Below are 22479 nucleotides of genomic sequence, written 5' to 3' on the forward strand. Positions count from 1 at the left end.
TATGATTTGGCTCCCTCTAGTGCTCATGGAAAGAAACTGGCGCATATAATATTTATTGATTTACTCGAGTATTAATGAGGCCAACTTCGTGTGCTTTGTTTTGAAACACTAGGCTACAGTTTTGTTCTGGGAAGAAAAAGCACACTAGACTCAATCCATACAATAATATCGTAACTCAATTTCAGAGGATTAAAAGGCAGCATTTGGGCATTAACCGCCTGAAAAAAAGCAATGAATATTCTGGTTCTAAAAGGTAGTGTGATTTCATTGGTTACATCATGCCCTGTGTGCTGTCTTAGTTTAGATTCCTAAATTCCCTTGACTTCGATTGTAGACTAAAGTCAATCATTCATTTAAAAAATGGCAAATGGATGCCCATACGTTTGTGCTACTGAAATTATAATTGACATCTTGAAGTCTGAAGAAATGGTCCTGCACAGAATAGTCTATCCTGCGTTCTGTACCACTTTAGCGTTCAAGCTGAGGTTAACTGCAATAAAAACACTTGGACTGAGGAAAATGGGTACGAAGCAGGAATTTAAGTGGTAGCCTATTCAAGAAGAATAAAGCATGCTTGTGTAATTTTGCTTTCAATTAAGCAACAAATGTTTGAATGCATGTCGTTCAGGTTCTAGCAACAGCCGTTCAAGTTGTAGATAGGCTGCTGGGTGAATAGATCAGATTTATCCATCAAATCTGAGCACTACTGCATGCGCAATGGTCCGGCTATGAAGAGTTTTTACTAAAATCAAAATTCAACATTGATGCATTTTGGTGGATGATTTTTGTTATCGTTGGATATCAAACTATCTGCCCACGCAAACGTGTCACAGGCTTTGGGTGACAGCAGGCAGGCTTGGAGAGGGAGAGGAAGGGGAGGAATAATACCGGGAGAGGGAGGAGCACTCTGGCAGATGACGTAGGATTGGAATGAGGGAGGGAATGTTCCGGGTCAGAATCTGGACTGGGAGGAAATTAACTCTGGCACTAGGAAAACGAGAAACGCAACCCTCTATCGAAACTAAGATGCGGCTAATATTTTTGGATAAGGGGGATTGAAAGTTGATCCATGTGTGTCCGTGGCGTGTGTAACGCAGCGAAGACGCGAACTAACAAAAAAGCAGGTGCCTACAAACTAACCAAAAAGTAAGTGAACGACGAGGGCTCGCTGCGACCTCGCTGGCAGTGCGATTTATTTACGCTCGGTGAGATTGCGTTTCGATGTTTACCACTCGCCGCTCGACTTTTAGCCGCGATCGTGTCGAGAAAGCTTAGTTCGTGCGGAATTTTAATTTTGGAACCACCTTCAGCCAGACAAACAATCTGTTGCATCCTTCCTGTCCAACGCACGGGCACGACGGTTTTCAGAGCGGCTCTCCCATCCATCACCCCGTGATGTTTCACTGTATACCCCTGTGGCGGTGCAACCGTCACGTCGAGACGATCGATAAACGCCACTGTTCCCTGCTGTATGTGCCAGATGAGATTTACCGCTACGGCCGGAGCCTGGAGGAGCTGTTGTTGGATGCCAATCAACTCCGAGACTTGCCCAAGGTAAGCAGAAAACGAATTGTAATGATGTAAAACGTTGTCAAAGTAAACATGTGTGCGTTCATGCATTTGGCCCACGGTCACTTAATTTCAACGGGTTAGCAATGTCCTGATCTGTATCTCGTGGGAACCAGGGACAACAATTACGCAAGGTCAGCAAGGTACGCGCACTATAGCCTGTCAAAGTGTCCCACCTGGTTCCACCTGCCCTCTTGTCCCGTATGGTACTCGAGCCATAGAGATGTTTATCTCAATTGGCTCGTTATAGGCCTATAGTCCTTTCTAACTCAATTGGAGCTTGCTGTAACTCAGAGAAACTCTGTCCTGAGATGTACATTACAATAGCACGTCCCCATATGGGACAGTTTGTCACCCTGCTATTCACGTGAGACGAATAAGTCTGGCCGTTGAAATCCTTTCTGTCTCTCTCATACACTTTAGACATTTTAGCATGCGTGGCATCTGTCCGAGTCACTTCCTACCTGTTTGAGCTTACTCAAATTCCGGTCGGATAATGCTGGTGTTTGTTGTGCAGGGGCTCTGGCATTTGACAGGCCTGTTCTGCCACAAAAGCCAAGCTGTTGAATGTCTGCTGCTGACGACGCTGTATGTACCCAACCTGTGCACGCTGTCAGTAACTGTTTTTTAATTGGAGAGGATCATTTTGAGTTAGAGGACTGTATTCAGTTTGTTTGCAAGCTTGTCCTGTGCAATTGTGTGGATGCTAGAGTTGTGGTCGATCCTTATGGCCAAACGATGCAGTTGATTCATCTGTCCGAGTCTTTTACCCATACATTTCTGGTTCTGTTTTTGCAGTGGTTTACCCTTTTATGTTCTAAGCTGTTGGGTCTTAGTGCATTGATAAGCCCTGACCTATTGTCAAAGCAGCCCGACTCAACAACTGAACAGGCTTATAAGCAGAACGCACTCAATTCTGATGGGGGATAACTTGCTTTTGAACCTCTTGTAATTTGATAATGTCCCATTCTTGTTTGGGAGTGTGGTCACCTACATCCAAAAATTGGCCCGTTTTACGGTACTTCCCAATCAGCGGCTGGAGTGGAATAAGGGAATGCCGGATCAACTCACCTGACCTCATGAAACACAAGTCATGTTGGGATAGGGCTTGGGCCAATTGGGTTTAATCCAATTGGCCCAAGCCCTATCCTAACAGGACTGATGAAACCTGTCTGTCTATCCTCTAATGAAAAGTAGAGGTGGAAAACCTACCTTGTGCCTTTGCAGTAACTTACTTCACAAGAGCGCCTGAAACCCAATTAACTTTAAGTCAACCAGTGTATCTGTTGTGTTTAGTATACCATCTCTTTCACAATTTTATTGGACTGGAATCTATAGGCCCAAATCTGTGTAGAAACAATTATAATATAGAGCTTTACTACTTTTATATCAAGTAATGTATATAATGGATGTTCATTTGTCCGTCAGAGTTGACATTATGATTCCCAAAGTGTCATATTGTCATATTTGCAAACGCGTGCAGTGCTACCTCCTCACCTTCCGGGGATAACGTGTCGTCCTGTTGCCTCGGGGTGTCCTCGTAGCCTACACCTCAGGGTGCAGGGAATAAAGGCTGATGATTCAGCTGTGGTTTTGAACGATGGAACCGGTCTTGCCGATTGGCTGAACACAAGTAGTGCCGAAAGGTACGCTCCATTGTCACCCGTCTCACTCTGTGGTTGGAACACATTAGCCTTTGGGTCGGGCCCAGATATTTTATGATCATCTTAAGTAGCTGAACGACTACAAAAGCATGCTGGTTTGCAATGTGCATCGTGGTGCCATATCCCAGTTATTCTTTTATACATTTCACCAGTATGTTTGAGACAAAGGGAACAAGGGAATCCTGGCAGGACAACAAAGCAGGCCGTTGTTTATTGTGCTGCCCAGCCTGGACATAATGTCGTCTGCGGCTTTCGGAGTGAACCCAAGACGCGTCCAATTGGATAAACCTTTAAATGACTCCAGCTCAATGCTCTGTTCTCTGGCCGAGTTGTGTCTCCCTCCAGGTACACTGGTTCAGGAGGGAACTCGCTCTACGTGCGCATTGTTATGATCAGTGTGCTTATTGATTTAGTTGAGCCCATAGCAGTACTTGGCATCATTCAGGAATGCTACTGTTCCGTCATCATTATTAATCACTTCATCATGAAGATCCATCATTTGATCCGCAGGTTGGGGATGAAGAAACCCTTATAGTATCTTTAGAACGGTTATGGTAAATGGGTCTGAATTTTCACCTGTCCTGTTGAACTTATTAGAATTTCAACTGTCTTTTATCTATTCACCATTCAGGTTGAACCGGAAATATGCGTCTGATTTCATAATATTCCTGCCTAAGTGGCCAGGGCTGGTCTTGATACTTTCTTTATTCAACATTGTTTTGTCTTTTTACTGCTGAACCCTTTTTCCTGGAACTCACGTTTACATTAAGTCCTAAACAGGCACACTAAATCCTTAGTGTCTTTGTTCAAAGATTTCCTTCTTGCCTTTTTCCATTTGCATGACATTAACCTGGTTTCTATGTGTTTACTAATTCTTTTATGCAGAGCAGCCTAAACAAAGGGCGAGTTGCCATATGCCACTAGCCAGCCTCACCTTGTATCAGTTGAAAAATGAAAACCTCCTCCACACCATTCCTCTCTAATGTAGGGTAAGAGTGTCGCCTACATAACAAAAAGCTATTTTGAAGTCTGATTTGGCCTAGTCCTTCAACCTAACAAGAGGAATCGACCGAGCCATTTTATTTACTAAGGGCCTACTTTTCCCTTCACAGCATCAAATAAAGGGAACAGTCGGGAGTGTTCTTCCCAATTACGACCTCAACTGCTAGTTAATGGGACAATTTCTTTCATGAAGGAAATTCGGAAATAACCAGACATCGATGTCTGTTTTAAAAACCACTTGGCTTCTTGGCACGCACTCATCGACAGAACACCGTGAACATCCCTGGGGGGGTCACGGATACCTCTGGGGCTTCCTCAGTCCTCCTTGCCCTCTGTTGTGAATAAACAAACCGTTTCCTACGCAGCACTGTAGTCGGATTAGCCTTGAATCACGTTTTGATTGATTTTGTTATCCAGGCTGATTTGCCACAAAGTCCTTTGACATGGTTTGGAAAGTTAGTGGTTGAAATTCACTCCAGCACCCAGGAATGCTATTTGTATGACTGTAGATGACTGTGATATTGTGTAACGCGTGTAGGCTTGGAGGCTACACACCGCGTGTGTGTGTGCGTGTGTGTGTGTGTGTGTGTGTGTTTGGTGTGCAGCCTACATATCGCTGTTGAGGAGTAATGTGTGATACATTTGTTTAATTAGTAACTCGTGGTTGCACTTTATTTTTTTCTACACCCAGCCCGTTCTATTTACCCTCCTAACAACACACCTATGTCTATTAACATAAGGCTAGTGCAGAACACAGTTTAGACCAAAAACATATTGGAGACAGTGTTTTCCTTTTTTTTTCTTTTGACCTTGTATAACTTTAGTAAATTGTTTATAACCGTTAATCACACTTAACAAGAGTTTACAGCATTATTGGTATGCTCAAAAAGCCATTGGTGAAGGTCAACCGGCTCAGACTGAAGATAGCTATAACTCTTTGACTCGTGTGTCAAGACAAAGGTTTATGGGGCTATTGTTCATCAACCAGGTGACCGTCCATTTTAGTTGTTTTGTCAGACAGGATGACGGCTATGGGTGTGACGAATGACAGTATAACAGGAAGAACGGGTTAGTCTAACGCTAATAGAGTAAGGACAAAAGCCTTTCCTAAAAACGATAGCCGATAGAACCACATTACATTAATCAAACGTCTCTTGTCATTGTCGTCTTCCTTTTTTATTCAACCAACACTTGATCCAACATGTTTCATGATTCACTCATATGGCCAGTACAGATAAAAGCCGTTTCTAATCTACCTGTTTCTGGGAATCACCTCAAATATCTAGGCATTGTACTTACCGGTAGATGAGTACCAGTGATGCACTAATGATGCCCCAAGTGGCCGATACAGATTGCTCAGCTGTTATGGTAGCCAGGTTATAAAAGCAGTGCTGCCACACAGACCCTATATACAACCTAGTACTATCTTTAAATTATCTTTATAATGTATCATTATTTAGCCCATAGGCTTGAATGTAATTTTCATGGGCTTTCTTGTAACAAAACGTGACATAAATAGAATATAGAGGTTTATTAATAGTCTTAAACTTGATCTGTCAATGGTCATGGGTGATGTGGAATATGTTTACTGTTTGCTTCCTGTGATTTGGTGTCGACCCATCACCCCGTTGCATATGGGCTACATTTTCAAATTCAGTTTGACAACCTCAGCCCATTCAACTGTTACTCCAAGGTAGCATATACATATACAATATCATTGTTGTTTGGGCTTTATTTAAGGAGTTTATGTTCGATACATTGGACTTCATTGGTCTTCCATTACAGCTGATCCCCGTTTCAGCTGGAATTCAAACGTAGGACATTGAAAAGAATGTGTTACCCCCCCAGGGCAACTTTGTTATTCTCTCTTAGTAGCCTACAGTCATGTAGGAGTGTTTACAATTTGTATTATAAATGCTTCACACACGGTGGTATTTTACTATTGGTGGAAGCTTATCCCTCTATTCGACGGCGCAATCAACATATACCACGTCCAAGACAGAGCTCCGTACATCCACACACACCGCGCCGCCGTCGTGCCTTTTGAAGAGAGTATACCGACATGGACATAAACAATTTTCCAGATTTTTGTGAGATCAATGTGTGGAAGAGATGAATGGATACTAGATATAGGTATATGCTATTATCCTTTCAAGCACGATTTGATTCACATCCCGATAAATGCCATCCGATGGGATAGAGAAGTGATACTTTTACTGAGATGATTTGTGGGATTCAGGTTTGAAAATCGGGGATTGAGATACTAGAAAAGGTTTGTGAATCAGCGAATCACAAGGTTTGCATTGATTCCGTGACATGTGACATGTTGCATATAGCCTAGAAACCAGAAAAATCGTTAGGCTTAACACAAAACTTAGGCCGCCTTGAACAGCGTGTATAGAGAAAGAGACTGTTTAATCTTTCTTGGAAAGACAAACTAAAATACACAAAGTTGATTTACGTGACCCGTCGCCAACATCTGTCTTTTGGGAGATATCAAGGACCAGTTTATTATTGCAGTGATCAGGAGATGTCCTGTTTGGTTTCAGTGGGCATTGTGCATATTGTCTCCAGATGATAGGAAGGCCTGGTTGGAATGGAGGCTGGGGTGGGAAGTCGGGGGCAAAAGATGTTCAGACCAAAACATCCTGATCTCGAACACTGGCATTGGCGGGTGACCGAAGGCAGCCCATCATGAAACTTATTTATGTTGCATATCTCCAGCGGTCACGATAGATACATTTTCCAAGAGGAACGTCGTAGGAACAACTATGTCTTACACACACCGAGATGCATTTTTTAAACAGAAGTGTAGTCGAAACAAACGACTGGTAACCACATATTTACTTAATAACCCCAAAAAAACGAAGCGGTATGTGTTTTCATGCTGCAGAGCCCCATCCACGAAGGAGGGCTTCAATAGCCGAGGCAGACCAGCTAGTAAACGGCTATCAAAGAAGGGAATGAGTTATTTTTCAGGGACCACCAGTCAGGGTCTGAAACGGTATGAATCCACCCACTTGGCAGTATGTTTAGAAGGATCCAATGCTGAGCGTTGAACCCTCGGTCACAGAACACAGAACCAAGGAACTTCATCCAGAACTGCTTGGTTAACAAACTAAGGAAAGGTTTGTTCTGACCAAGAACAGCCTTAGTGTTACTTAATCTGGATTTTAGGGTGGTAGAAAATACAAATACATTTCACTTGGACTGACTTGATGTGTGCAATGCTCATTTAAATTATGCTGATTCTGGTACAGGTTTTTAGGTCTGTAGAATCCAAAGGAGTGTTTCTGTTGAAGGTTATTTGACGGTGCAAGATAAGCTGTTTAGTTAGGAGTTGGGGCAATTCTGGGCAAAGCCAAACAACACTTGATACTTTAACTATACGGTCATAATCGGTATTGACCTCTGGGTAACCACAGTGCATGTGGCGTGTGCAGTCATGCCTATCGTAATACGTTACAAGTTAACTAGGCTTCCATAAACAAAGCACACTACTACTCTGTATTAGTGGGTCCAATACATGCAATCCCTTTAAAAACAAACAAATATGATGCTTTCCATAACAGTTCACCTTCAGAAATTAATTATTTATGCAATGACACTTAAGTCATTGTGCATTTGAACCCAATACAGCAGTTGGTAAAATTGTAATAGCCAAAATTGTAGTTTGAACATGTGACTTGGATACTCTTGACTTTGGTGACAAGTAGACAACTATATAACTACAAGTGTATAACTGCTAGTTGTGCACGGATGAGTTTATCTGATGAGTTAGGCTGACATATTGTTGTATTGATTGTATTTGTCATTACTGTAAGCTCATTAAACATTAAGCTGAGGGCACATTTGATTATTGAACGACTATAATGCTACTACTGCGTTTACAAATGTTGTTTTTTTTCAAAGAAATACTGTGAATGTGTGGGAAGAACGACCAACGTTGGGTTCGTGTGTACATATTTTCAACTCTATTTCAATGTTTGTCTTTTTCAGCCATTCTTCCAGCTGATAAAACTGAGGAAGCTTGGCTTGAGCGATAATGAAATCCAGAGGCTCCCGCCAGAGATTGCAAACTTCATGCAGTTGGTTGAGCTGGACGTGTCTAGGAACGGTAAGGGCAACATATACACACCGACGTATAAATAACATACTGTGTTTGGACTCGATGTGTTCGGTTTGTGGCTAGTTTGCCGAGCGTTAAAATAACACCTGCGGCCTGCAGCATTTCGTTTTTCTGTACACACTAAAAAACATTTTAAACCTTGGTTGTTGTGTTGGTTTTGTGCGTGCAGGGTTCAGAGTTATGGCCGCGGAGCAGGATCTTATCTTGAATGCTAAAAAAAATATTGTTTCCCTGCTAGTTTGTTTTTGTTTGCTTTATCATGTCATATGGAGTCCAAGGACTTTTTGAAATGGGAGAAAGGTAAAATGCAAGTATTTGTGCTTTTGCTAGGTCTTAATATTTTTTGCGGTGTTAATGGGTGTGTTTAGTTACCATTCGGGTCCACAGTCCTTTGCTCACATCAGCCTAGAATAAGATATGGTGAAATAAGGCCTAGCTGAAGTCCAATTTAAACAGATTCTCGGATAGTTGAAAGTGTTATGAAATGTTTTATGTTGGAAAAGATTTGACATGGCTTCATCTTTCTTTCTCTTTCTTTCATGTAGATATAATGGAAATTCCAGACACCATCTCCTACTGCAAAGCCCTCCAAGTGGCAGACTTCAGTGGAAACCCTTTACAAAGGTAGTCTAGTTGATGATATTATACTCTGTGGAACCTTAGTTATTACTTGCATGCATTAAAAAAAACATTTTTTTTCTTTCCTTATCGAACAGTGCATGTAGTACAACTGATTACCAACAGACTTATTTATTGTCATTTAGTCTCTATTTTTTTCTTAGATTTTATTTTTCCCTGTGTGACTCACCTTAGATAATTCAGCGGATCCTCAAATACACACAATGTGTTGGAGGGGCTGGTAAACGTTTGCCACGGCGTGATCTATCTGTTGTTTGGTCGGGGTTTAGCCTAATTAGCACCTCAGCGGGGTTCCGGGCCACACTGCACATGCCTCCGCTTGGAAGGCAGAAAACACAAGGCCTGATCGCACGCGGTATTGGACCCCCTCAGAGTGCTGCAACGACGATAAACGCCACACTATGCAGTCTGCTCGACGTGCACCAAGCGGGACTCCTTCTAGATTTAGTGATGAGGTGTTTTGTGTATATTTGATGTGTTAGGTTTAGTGTTGGATTGTTTTCTTTCTGCTATACGGTTTATTGTGGAATAGAGGCTGAAGCGTGGCTAAATGTATACGATAGTCACGTGGAGATATCTGTTGATGCACAAATTCACCTTGGTGATGGGACGCTTTCAGAATTCTGTGATTTAAGTACTTCATCAAACTAAATAATTCAAAATATTTTTTCGTGAGACTAGATACATGCTTGAGGCAATGAGTGAAGTTCTCTTCAATGTTGTAGTGGATGTTGTGCTCATGATAAATATTTCACACAAAGTTTCCAGCCATCTTATTCGAGTACAATTATTAATTTTTGTTTTGTTCTTTTTGTTTTGTTGCAGACTACCCGAGAGCTTTCCAGAGCTGCGGAACTTAACATGCCTTTCAATCAATGATATTTCATTACAGGCCCTACCAGAGAACATCGGAAAGTAAGTATTTACACTATTTATACAAGTAGTTATTGCTACAGTTGTATGAATGTATCGCTACAGCAATTTTTCCTCAACTGAAATAAATGAATACATTATTATGGTGCAGTAAAAGCCCAAGCCTACAATTGCATGTTTCATTATAACAATATCTTACATGGTTTAGTATTCATATAAAGTAGACAAAATGAAATGGTTTGGAAAAGCAAAAAAGCGGTTTGTAAAATATGTGATGAGGTTATTAAAGTGTTGGGAGTGGGTTTGATATTATGGTTCTGTTGTAGCTACGCTGGATTGGAAGTTTGACAGTTGTGAGATTGAACAGCCGTACCAAACTGTTGGTTACAAATGTTCTGTCATCAACTTCTGAATCACTACTAGTTTCCTACTCGGCCAGGAAAGAACTTGAGTATACAAAGACGGACAGCAGGAAGAAGGATAATTAAATCTGTTCTTTATTGTACCATGTAGGATAACATTCACTGACGGACAACCCTAAATGCTTCTGGTTTGACCATAACTGTACCTCCCAAGAACCGGGCTAAGAGGATTATGATACTATACTACTGTTTTGAATTTGGCTACGTATCAAATCCAATCTTTAATAATTCTTCTAAGGGACATTGAGGGATATCGGTCATATTATTGTTCCGGTTTTCCCAGGAAATCGGATTAATTTCTTCTTTGTATTACCTTGATATTGTCTGCGCTAAATCCAGCTTAAGCCTTCTTGTCTGGTCTGAATTGTCGGTTCACGTAGAAGATTAGTTTGGAATCAAATGTAACTGCAGGGCTTATGCTACCCATCAGTCCCTCATTTAAAGTATACAACAAAGACAACATTTGTATTATGAATAAAGAAAAAAAGAAAGCATAGATGGATATCACTGTTTGGAAATGTTAAAGGGACATTTTTTGACTCGATTAAAAAGATTGCCTGATATCCACTGAGGGTAAACATCTCTTAGTGTTTTTGTTTTGGTATGTTTATTTTGAGCTACTCTTACAATGTAGGTCTTAAACCTCATAAAACCTTGCTGATAACTTCATCAGAACATAATTAAACCTTATTTACCTTATCACTTCGGGCATTGTTAATATATTATATATTAATCCATCACCCGTGGCACTTAGTTTAATAACCCATTTTAAATGCTGCTGATCATTCTTGTCCATGCAACCGTCTTTGTCTTCTAGGGATGATAATGGTGAGATAAAGTCCTACCATGTGTGTAATTTGGCACGGGGTTTTGCATCATTTGCATGTGACTCATGCAAGATTTGGTGGGTAGAGAGAAACAGACAGACAGAGAAAAGACAGGCAGCAAGGAAGACTGACAGAGAAGGGAGTGACTAGAGATAGAGACAGGGAGATAGAGACAGGGAGATGGAGACGAAGAGTGAGACGGAGACAGACAAAAAGACAGCCAGAGAGACAGACACAGAGACAGACAGACAGACACAGAGACGGACAGACAGACAGACACAGAGACAGACACAGACACAGACACAGACGCGGAGACAGACACAGAGACAGACAGTCAGACACAGACAGTCAGACACAGACAGACAGACAGACACAGAGACAGACAGACAGACACAGAGACAGACAGACAGACAGACACAGGCAGACAGACACAGAGACGGAGGCAGACGGAGACAGACACAGACAGAGGCAGACACAGACAGACACAGACAGACAGACGGAGGCAGATGGAGACAGACAGACAGACAGACAGACAGAGGGAGGTGGGGCAATAAGTGGAAGAGGCAGGTTGGAGACAGACTCTGGGACAGCGGGAATGTGAGTCGTGCATCTCGTCAGCTCCTCTCCCCTCCTGGTACGGCATGTGTCCCGTGTCGGCCTTACATAACGCCCTGAGTTAGTGGCTTCTGTCTCCCAAGGAGGCAGCGCAATAAAAACCATCGCGCAGTCGGGGAAAAATACGTTCAAGGGGGGTGGGGTGTGACATTTATACTGAGACAGCCATGAACTCTGGTGTGTGTGTGTGTGTGTGTGTGTGTGTGTTAAATATTTCCTATTCCCAGTTCCCTGAACCGATTGTTGCTACTGTGGTTTAGTCACCGTCAGCATTGGTTAAAATAAAAAATAAAAAGTTTGTTGACGCTGTTGGGCGTTTTCAGTTATTTAATCTATTGAACCAATGCTGAAGCCAAACGGCAGACAGTTTTTTGCTAGAATCATCGCAGTAATCCCTAGCCCAGTGACCCTGTATTGTGACCACCGCCCCCCTGTGATAGACTCTGTCTCGTTGAGGCCATCAGAAATTGTGCATGCAAGTTAGATTAAAAACAATGTTCAAATGTACGAGATTGTGGTAATCCTCCGCGCTAAATCTTGACTTGTATTTTTCTAGCTTATTCCCGTGGTACATGCAGAGCAGGGCTCTCCGTGCCTCTCTGTCAGAGCCTTCTACCCCACAGTCGTCCCTAAGTGGAAGTTGCCAATGCTGGACAGGGCAGAGTTTGAGAACCTTCTTGGACAAGATAATCTGTTCTTATCTGTCATTGCATAAACGGCAATAAATTGATGTGAAATATTGCTTTGGGGAAAAGATCAGAACGTCATAGAAGCCAGGCGTGGTTGCACCATATTTGAGTTAATGCTGACTTAGTGAACGATTGCCTTATAACTACACTACGCGCAAACTTACGCCAAGCTCATGCAACCGGCTGCAGGCCATTGGATGTCCTGATGGCTGACTGGAAGCGGTTGTTTATGCTGGACTGGACTTTATAACAAGATAAGACTGACACACCTTGGGCCTTCTTCCTACAATCTTGATATCTACTACCAGGGGAAAGTTTCAGATTTCATGTCTGCCTCCCCTTTTTTGTTTTTGTTCTTTCAAACAGACATTTAAATCTCATTCAATAAGTACACTAAATGACGGTAGAGGAATCGCACGATTTTCCTGATCATTATTTTCTTCTGCTTTCCCCAGCCTCGCCAACCTTGTCTCACTGGAGCTCAGAGAGAACATGCTGACATATTTACCAGAGTAAGCATTGTCGGATTATACAGTCGTTTTCCTCTGCTTATTTATTCATGAATTATGCATATTATACACTATCCCCCCGCCCCACATGTCTCGGAGCTATGTGTGGAAAAAGAAAAATGTTCTTATCTGGTGCCTCAATATATTCAAAATGTAATTTCTGCTGATTTTAGAAGCGTGTCAATATTAGCCATGAATATTCACCTTGTCTTTACCTGTGGCCAGAGGATGGGAAAGTATCTTAATTGGTCTCATGAGCTGTCTTTTCTTTGTTACCGACAGGTCGCTATCACAGCTACAGAAACTCGAGGAACTCGACCTGGGCAATAACGAGCTGTACAACTTGGTAAGTCTGAGGCCAGAAGGTTTGTATATATATATTGCAGCAGTTGGCTCAGATTTATATTGAGAGAATTGACTCCCCCTGAGCACTGCGTTCACCACTTGACATACTTGATGTCAAGACATGGTTTGCAGAAGTAAATTTCCTTGTTTATTTGCATTGTCTTGTGCTCAATGTAAATCAAAACACGTTGCTTTCAAATAATGGCTCTAAAACAATTCAGCACAATACCGATGGATGCCGTAGTCCCTCCCCTGCATTCGTCTAATTTTTCTCTTTCCAATTCCTACCCATCGTCCTCCCACGCAGCCTGAGACAATAGGCCACCTTGTCAGCCTGAAGGACTTGTGGCTCGATGGAAACCAGTTGGCCGATATACCTGCGGTGAGTCTGCGCTGACATGTGTATTTTTACCCTTCCGAAATGAGTTGGCGGCTGTCGAGGCGTCTCTTCCACCTGCAGCTAATGCTGCGCAAGTGTGGTCATTAAAACACCAAAATACAAGGTTTTTTTTGGGGGGGGTTGTTGCAAAAGCCAAGCTGAGGCTGCCTCTGAGAGTTACATATGGGAGCCACATGAAGGTGTGAGCAAAATGTTCACAGCCTAGAATAGCAACTGAGAATATGCCTTTCCCTCCTCGGTGATTAACTAGGGAGGGGCCGGCTTTGGATCAGCTGTTTTTGTAAAAGATGACTTCAGTATTCAACGCTTTGTAATATTATACTGTACACTGGGAGATTTAATGTAAACAGAATACATTGAACACAATGTATATGTGCTGTTTTTTTTTCTTCGTTCATTGGCATCACAACCCTCTTGGACTCTTTAAACATTAAATAGGATTTTTTGGAAATATGACATTAATAACCCTTCCAACGTTCTATTCATCAAGATTAAATCTGTACAGTCCAGTTCAGGGTTTCATCACTAGATCTTCGAACATCACAGTAAACAAAATAGAATAAACGCAACTAGCATACGCATCAACACAAAATACGACATAAATAAATATACGTAATTATAGATAATATATTCTTCTAGCCAACCTCCGTATCTAATAACATATGCTCATAGATAAAAAAATAAGAGTATACATGTAAATTAAGCTTAAGTCAGTGAATCTAAAGTAAGGTGTTTTCAGGTAGATCGCCTGCATATTGCACAGGTCATCTGGATAGGCTCAATGAGTACAATGGCCTTGTTGTCCTGAGTTGACCCTCTGCCCTCCAGGATGTGGGCAGCATGAAGAGCCTGGTGTGCCTGGACGTGTCGGAGAACAAGCTGGAGTATCTTCCCGAAGAGCTGGGGGGTCTTCTGCAGCTCTCAGACCTGCTGGTCTCGCAGAACAACATTGAGGCTCTGCCTGAAAGCATCGGTGAGCTGTCCTCCTCCTCCTCTCCTCCTCCTCCTCTCCTCCTCTCTTCCTCTCTCTCTCTCCCCCTCACTACGTAGTCATAGTGTGAGCTGAAAGGAGAGGCTAATGGGTGAGGCCTGTTGTTCAGGGATGACTGTTCAGGTGAGGTTGAGGACTTGCCTTGACCTGCTGCACTACACATGACCCCCTAAAAGGGGCTAACTACAATACTTCACAAAGCACAAAGGCTTCCTGAAGCTTGACCATATTTGATTTGGATTCAGATTTACAGTTGGTTCTAGATTTTATTAGGCAATCGTATCGCTTGCAGTTCATAAAACAAAGCCTCTTAACACTGATTCGAGTGAGTGCAGGCTTGAGCTTGGAATACTTTATATCCGTTTCATACTAACCTTGTTCCAATAGCAAAACAAAGAATATAAAGTTATTCATTGTAAAATGAACGCTGCAAGTTGTATTCTTCTTCGGAGTATCTATTTGATTGAACAGCATCGTGTTCTCATTGTGTATTGCTAAGTCACCCGCTGTAACGACTTTACTTCTATTTCTGCAGGTAAATTAGGACGTCTCTCCATCCTCAAGGTGGACCAGAACAGGCTCATGCATCTTCCAGAGGGCATCGGCAACTGTGAGAGTCTCACTGAACTCGTCCTGACGGAGAACCAGCTGCAGGTGGGTGGGGACAAACCATAGATAGAAAGGCAGACAGACATTTACAGATAGATATTTATAGATAGATAGATCTCCCACAGTATGGACGTAAATTTGGCCACTGGAACAGTATCATTCAAGACAATATCAAGGCATCATCCTCACTAATTCAGTTTTATGGAGGAATATGCATTAGGTCATGCCATTTTAAGTAAATATGTGCTCAAAGCCTCAATCCTTGTGTTTTCAAGTACAACATGAGATGGTGGAAGCTAGATGGAGAGATATGTTTGCTGTGAGCTCAAGTTTATTTAAATGCCATCATAATTCATATTGTATCAATAAGAACGAATAATCCCAATATGAGGATTATTTTTTTTTTTTATTGCAATTGCAATTTTCCAGCATGTTTACAACCGAAATAATGGCAATGATTGCCTCCCGTAAAAGTCAGCAAAAATATGGACAGAAAACCATTTCTAAAGGTTTAATCTAAATGAGCAATTTGTTGACGTTTCTTTCCTCCGTTTTGGTGGCATTTGCAAAGTAGGACGGTATTAGTTTGAACACGTGCTTGATCCTTCAGTGATGTCGCATGTCCATCAGCTGTTCATGGTCCTCTTCGTTCTTTCGTTCCAGAGCTTGCCCAGAAGTATTGGCAAATTGAAGAAACTGTCCAACTTCAACTGTGATCGAAATCAGTTAACATCACTGCCTAAAGAGGTAAGACTTCTATCCTAATTTCCCGTTTCCTTTCAGAATACAACAATTACAACGGTTCCTCTTCAACCCCAACTGAAAACCACTTGAAGAACGGCGGTTTGTGTTTCCAATAGAATCGAGGACACTAGATTGTTTCGCTGTCCTCCTCTCATTGTTCTGTTTATTAGTGGGGTTGGTTCAGCGCACATTGCATCGCAGTCTATTCAGTGCAGGCATTCTTCTCGAAACCCTCTCGTAGGTTGAATTGGACGCAGCTTACTGTTAAAGCGTAATCTCAATAGCCTTTTAACCAGCGGGTACAATGGCCCAGTGTTTGAGCCCCGCAAAGACCGCAGTGTTCAGGAGAGAATAACAGTCGGACACACTTGGCCTGGAATGAGTTTACGGCGTGTGTGTGTGTGTGTGTGTCTCTCTCTCCCTGGAACCATGGCGAGCGCATGGCGTCATATCTTCACCATCCCAGCGATAGCGTGGGTCTCTGGTATCGAGTGTGCGGTACACTTGACCCTTGGCACCCTTTGTAATGGATTTATGATCGATCTCGGATTAGTGGTTGATAACGACGGCCGGTTCAGATGCCGGACTGCATCTCTCTATCTGGTTGACCAAATCAATCATTTAACGCTGCTGTCCCTGTGTCTAAAGATTAGATGCTTATGATGGGGTTGTATTAGTTATGCGACCTTGCTCAGTTTACTGTGGAATTTTTAGTGTCAAATCCTCTCGCTGTGGTTGGGTTCCCATTAGTCATATGTAAAGTAGTTCCTCTGGTAGTGACAAGTACAATCTTTTTTTTAAAGGCTGTGAAAATGTGAATTTGAGAAACTTGACGAGCTTCCCATTCTTAATTTAAGAAACCACAAAGACTTTAACCACTCTATCGTCTGCCAAGAACGAACCCTAAGAATGGGTTCAACTGCAATAGTGAATGGGTAAAAAGTTTAATTGGCGACATTGTCTATATGGATCTCCTATGCCTATTATGGTAATCACAGAAAGCGCCAATCACCATCGAGTTGCGCAACTCAATCATATTAAATCTCCAAGCTTCTTGTCGACGGTCCCATGGCGCCGCCTCTTTCTCTGCTTCAACGCGTACCAAGCCCCTCACGTGTCGTCGTCCCCCTCCCCCCCCCCCCCCAGATCGGCGGCTGTAGCAGCCTCAACGTCTTCTGCGTGCGGGAGAACAGGCTCACCAGGATCCCCTCGGAGATCTCCCAAGCGACAGAGCTGCACGTGTTCGACGTCTCCGGGAACAGGTACGGCCCGACGCGCGACGGGCTGCTCTCAGCCGCCGTGGTGCGGCCCGGGTGGGCGCCTGCTGTAACGCCATCTGTTGGGGCTACTGTGTTGTTTTTTTGAGCTGTGTTCAACCAAAAACGACCCAATCCAACTATTGGAGACAAAATATTGTAGGAAGTGATATTTTTGTGGCATATTAAGGTTGTGGTTTACCAGCTTATGTCGATTTTCAATTGCGTGATGTATGGCTTCCTTTAGCTGAGCCGTGTGTTGCTCGGCCAGGAAACGGGTGTCCTCCTCCCAGCACGACATTGACATTTAGCAGATGCTTTTATCCAAAGCGACTTACAACGGTTTACACACGCATTCACTCACCGACGGCGGAGTCGACAACGCAAGGCGACAGCCAGCTCGTCGGGAGCGGGTCAGGCTCAGGCGTCTCGCTCAGGGACGCCTCGACGCTCGGCTAGGAGGAGCCGGGGGATCGAACCGGCGACCTCCAGGTTACCGGCCACCCCGCTCCACCTCCTGGGCGAGGCCGAGCCCGCTACAGAATGCGCCCCTCTTACGCGCGGCGTTCCTCCGCCCCCCAGGCTGGCCCACCTGCCGCTGTCCCTGACCTCGCTGAAGCTCAAGGCCCTGTGGCTGTCGGAGAACCAGTCCCAGCCGCTGCTCACCTTCCAGACGGACCAGGACCCCGACACCGGGGAGAAGGTGCTGACCTGCGTGCTGCTGCCCCAGCAGCCCTGCGAGCCCGACCCCAAAGGTGCGTGGACCGCTGTCCTCCAGGGTACACACGCACGCCCTCCAAAAGGCCGTTTTACCGGCCGAAATACATATTAAAGGTCCCACGGCTTGCCACCAGGTATGGTGTTTTTGAAATCTTCCCCTGATGACATCACAGGTGGGCGTGTCCACCTAGATGTGTGCTGGATAGATCAGTCGACCAGCCTACCCCGTGGACCGGAGCAAACGTTGCCCATCTATCCGTCACACATCTAGGTGGACACGCCCACCTGTGATGTCATAAGGGGAAGATTTAAAAAAAACGGCTCGTAACGGCTAATCACATCACGCGTAGCGGCATGCCATGGGAGCGTTCACACGATATAAAACATATTCCTGGACGTTGGGGAAAAAGAGTTGTAGAATAGAAAGTGGATTGCTGTATTTTGGACGATATTGAGTCCTACCTTTGGTATTTCTTACTACCCTGGTATGCTGTGATACCGCCCAAGCCGACACTATTATCATCCAGCGCTCTAAGAACAGACTTGGAGCTATTCCAATTATCTTCTGTGTCAAGTCTGGGCTGACAGGAACAACTGTGGACCTTTTTTATCTCTCTAAAAGGTTTTCCCTCCCTCGAATTATCACTTCTGGGATCTAGGAATCACTCTGTGCTCTGTGATTTCACCCCCTGTCTCTCGCCCTCGCCCTCGCTCTCTCTCGCTCGCTCGCTTGCTCCCTGTCTCCCTCCCTCCCTGTCTCCCTCTCTCGCTCCCTCCCTCCCTCTCTAACCCTCTCTGTCTCAATCTCTCCCTCTCTAACCCTCTCTGTCTCCCTCCCTCCCTCTCTAACCCTCTCTGTCTCAATCTCTCCCTCTCTAACCCTCCCGGTCTCCCTCCCTCTCTCTCTAACCCTCCCTGTCTCCCTGTCTCGCTCCCTCCCTCCCTCCCTCCCCCTCTCTGTCTCAATCTCTCTCTCCAACCAATGACAGGACCCACAGTGACCATAGTATATCAACACCCCCCTTCCCCCCTCCCTGAGGCCTTGGGTGTTTCTTATGGTTTATTCTCCCTTCAGAAACTTGATTGGACAACTGAAAGCAGCTTAGGCAGGCCCGGCCTGCGTCCATCACGTACAAACCCAGCCGTGTGAAGAGGGCTCTAGGAGCAGCTACGGGGCCGGCTTTGCCGTGTGGCCATCTAATGCTTCATTTGTAAATCCATTTGTACGCTCACTCAAAAAAAACAAACAGCGCCGGCTCCCCTGTTTAGATCAGAGTGGCGCCTCTCATTAAACCCATCGATGTGCTTCCTGGTTCCACCACTGCCCTTTATTTAGCTCGTTTTACCCCTGTTGGGTTTCTGATGGGTGTGGTTAGCTAAGGCAGAGGTTGGGCCGGGTGGAGTGATGCGGCACATCCACGGGGAGAGTTGAGGTGTTGGGGGGGGGGGGGGGGGGAGGGGGGGGGGGGGGAGGGGGGGGGGGGGGGAGGGGGGGGGGAGAGAGGGAGAGAGGTGGTGAGGGGGAGAAGGGTTGAGGATCCAGCCGTGGGTCGCGTCGCGATAAGCTTCTTCCGACTAAGCTCGAATCTGAACCAGCGATGAGACGCAGATATCCTCTCTCTCGTTCTCCCCTCGAGCCTCGGAGGATCTGTTGAGGCCCGTCTGGCCTCTGCAGCTGCCAGGGGCTGTAATCACAGAGATACGAGACGTCATCCGATCCGTTCTGTGATGTAAGATCTGCTACTCTGGCCCCTCCGGGGTCTGGTGTCTTGAGTGCGTGTTTGTACTTGTGTGTGATTTGGTGTTTTCCCTTCTCGGCGCAGTGGCCGATAACCTGGCGCGCTTCGGCGGCCTGACCAGTCTGAACGACGTGGCGGAGGAGGACTGGGACGAGCACACCGCCAAGCGCACCAGCGCCATCCACTTCCTGGAGGACGGCGAGGACGACGACGAAGAGGACCAGGTGAGATGACGGGGACGGGGACGGGGGGGGACTGGTGCCAAGAGAAGACATTGACTGAGCAGAGGGATAGATCCCTTTTTTGTTTTCGCGGAGTAAATGAACCTGCAGGCTCTTGTTTGATTTGCTCGGACACGTGCGAGGGTGACTGTAGAGCAGAGAACTTATGGGGGCACTGTTGAGGTGTTTACCAAGCGCTTCCGCTGCCGTGTCACACGTTTCGTTGCTCTGATTGGTTGTAGGTTTATCCAATTGTGTCCTGAGGCTTGTTTACCTGTGCCCATTGATACCGCCCCTGTACTAATTAGCGAATTGGTCTGGCTAAGTGCGGTCTTTGGGAACTATTGTCCCAACATAATGGTTGTGTTAAACGCAAGGTCAAGACTAGTGCGAGAGGTAGCGCTTTGCGGATAATTTACATCTAAATGGATTTATTATGTTCTGAATCGTCCTGTTGAGCTGAAATCGCCCCTTTTTATATTTCAAACCATCAATTTTGCAAATCCTTTGAGGCAATGAGCAGTAGCTGCATTGTAGTTGTAACAAGTACTAAACTCCTTTTCTCCCCCTGACGATATTATACAGCAAAGTATTTTAGGAATGAATGGAGATTAGTATGCAAATTTCTTTCTCAGAAAAGACAAGCGGCGTCAAGCCTGCATGCAAAATCTGAACCCAAAAAATATCCCACTACACCATCCAATAAAGAACTACCAGAGATTGTGTAACTCACAAGATACAGCACACTTATCATCTGCTTTGTAGTGCACGGGTACATGCACGCACATGTCGATGCGCTGGGAATGTTGATGAATTCCCCACACGAGGCTGGCATTTAAATATAATAACCTAACCAACCCTTGTTTAAATGTTGGATCTCTTCACTTGTACGACCGCCCTGCGCTTCCTGCTGTCACTCCCCAGACTTCCTGTCTGGGGTCAGCGCCCCCTCTTATCCTAACGCTTCCCTCGCCGTCCCACAGGGAACTCTGCAACGGCGTGCCACGCCCCACCCCGGCGAGCTGAAGACCATGAAGAAGGCGGCGGAGAACCTCCGCAACGACATGAACGCCGCCAAGGCCCTGGACTCCAACAAGAACGAGGTCAATAACGGGGTCACCACGTCTGTCTGACCCCACGCTTATTTATTTCAACCTCCAAAATACTTTTACCTTTCGTTTTCTGTTGCCTCGTCGTCTCGCACAACCCCCAACCCCTCCCCTGCACCCCACCATCCCCGTCACGCCCTCCGACCGACCTTCGACCCCTGGTTGACCCCTGATTGACCCCTGGTTGACCTGCAGTCCCCAGTGTGGCCTTCCCCCTCGTCTGGTCCTCCTCAGAACACCGGTCACCTGCTCCGTCTTAAGCCCGGTCCCGGTGGGTCGTGGTTCTTCTCGCGAGTCGGCCAGGGTTCTCCTTCACGTGCCTTCTCTCTCTTTTTGAATAATTTCCAAGGCAATAATCTGCACAAACTTGATACTTTTTAAATGAGATATTTTAAAAGACTTTTACTCGTTTTTAAAAAGGCCTTTTTTTCTGTACATAAGAAAGACAAACGTTAGGTAGTTGCACTACAAGGACTTGATATAATATTGCAAGAATCTTTAAATGTATTATATTTTTGTTCTTTGTTAAACACTGGGTAACTCTTTTTACTTATTGAGGATCCATTAAGACGCGAGGTTTTGTGGACCGAGTGAGTTGAGGATTATTGTATAGTCATTTGTGAATAATTATACTTTTTTACTTTTCGGGCAGCTCGGATGTAAATAAAATGTATAGCACATTTCTTAGATTTCGATTTTCTAAACTCTTTCTTTAAATTGGGTACATTTGTAAAAGTAAAAGTGTAAAAGCATTGAACAACATGCGTTTGTACTGATGTTTTATTTAAAGTGAACTGCTGGGTGTACCGACGGTCTAGTCTGTTGACCCTCCTTAAAGCTTTGGGTCTGATTTTAGGGTGATTTGAAATGGTTTTGGACTCATGGATTTGTTTAAAAACCCCACAGTACCACAGCGTGTCCACTAGAGGGCTTTTGATGGGGGATCATGAGGCTGAGGTATATATGTATAATAATTTATGCTGTGCTTCATGGAGTCATTTTGCAATGTTTATCGAATGGATGCCAAAATGGTTCAAGTTTCTTTTCCAATCGCCAGTTCTGTATAGAATAATCATTGCAAAAAAGATTTTTTTATCAGATAAAAGTGACAAGAATGGATCCTTTTTTTTTTTATTACTTGTTAGAGGTTTTATTATAATGCACTTAACAAAGTTTCTTGCATTTTACATAAAGGCTATATTATGGTACGGAATACATTTGTTTTTTGTTTTGATTGTGAGCCAAAGGCCAGACAAATTGGTTGGATGTCTATTCTTTTGATGATTATTTTCCATTTTGATCAAACTGCACAAAACAGTTCTGAAATAGCATGGATGCTGAGCCAAATGATTTGGTCTACTTTTAACCACTGATCCAATAAAAATGGCTGCAACGTTTTGCAAAAAA

General features: G+C 44.3%; 1 protein-coding gene across 1 annotated transcript; it reads left to right on the forward strand.

Annotated features, from left to right (window-relative positions):
* Positions 1-879: 879 nt before the first annotated feature.
* Positions 880-22479, forward strand: lrrc1 (leucine rich repeat containing 1). Its single transcript, XM_060072632.1, has 14 exons — positions 880-1554; positions 8235-8352; positions 8910-8988; positions 9829-9918; positions 12885-12941; positions 13221-13284; positions 13591-13665; positions 14512-14656; positions 15210-15328; positions 15947-16030; positions 17174-17289; positions 17866-18038; positions 19827-19966; positions 20947-22479. The coding sequence occupies exons 1-14, from the start codon at positions 1396-1398 to the stop codon at positions 21094-21096; spliced, it is 1569 nt and encodes a 522-aa protein (XP_059928615.1). The 5' UTR covers positions 880-1395; the 3' UTR covers positions 21097-22479.

The sequence above is a fragment of the Gadus macrocephalus genome, chromosome 15 (genome assembly GCF_031168955.1).
Source record: "Gadus macrocephalus chromosome 15, ASM3116895v1".
In the NCBI taxonomy this organism is placed as follows: Eukaryota; Metazoa; Chordata; class Actinopteri; order Gadiformes; family Gadidae; genus Gadus; species Gadus macrocephalus.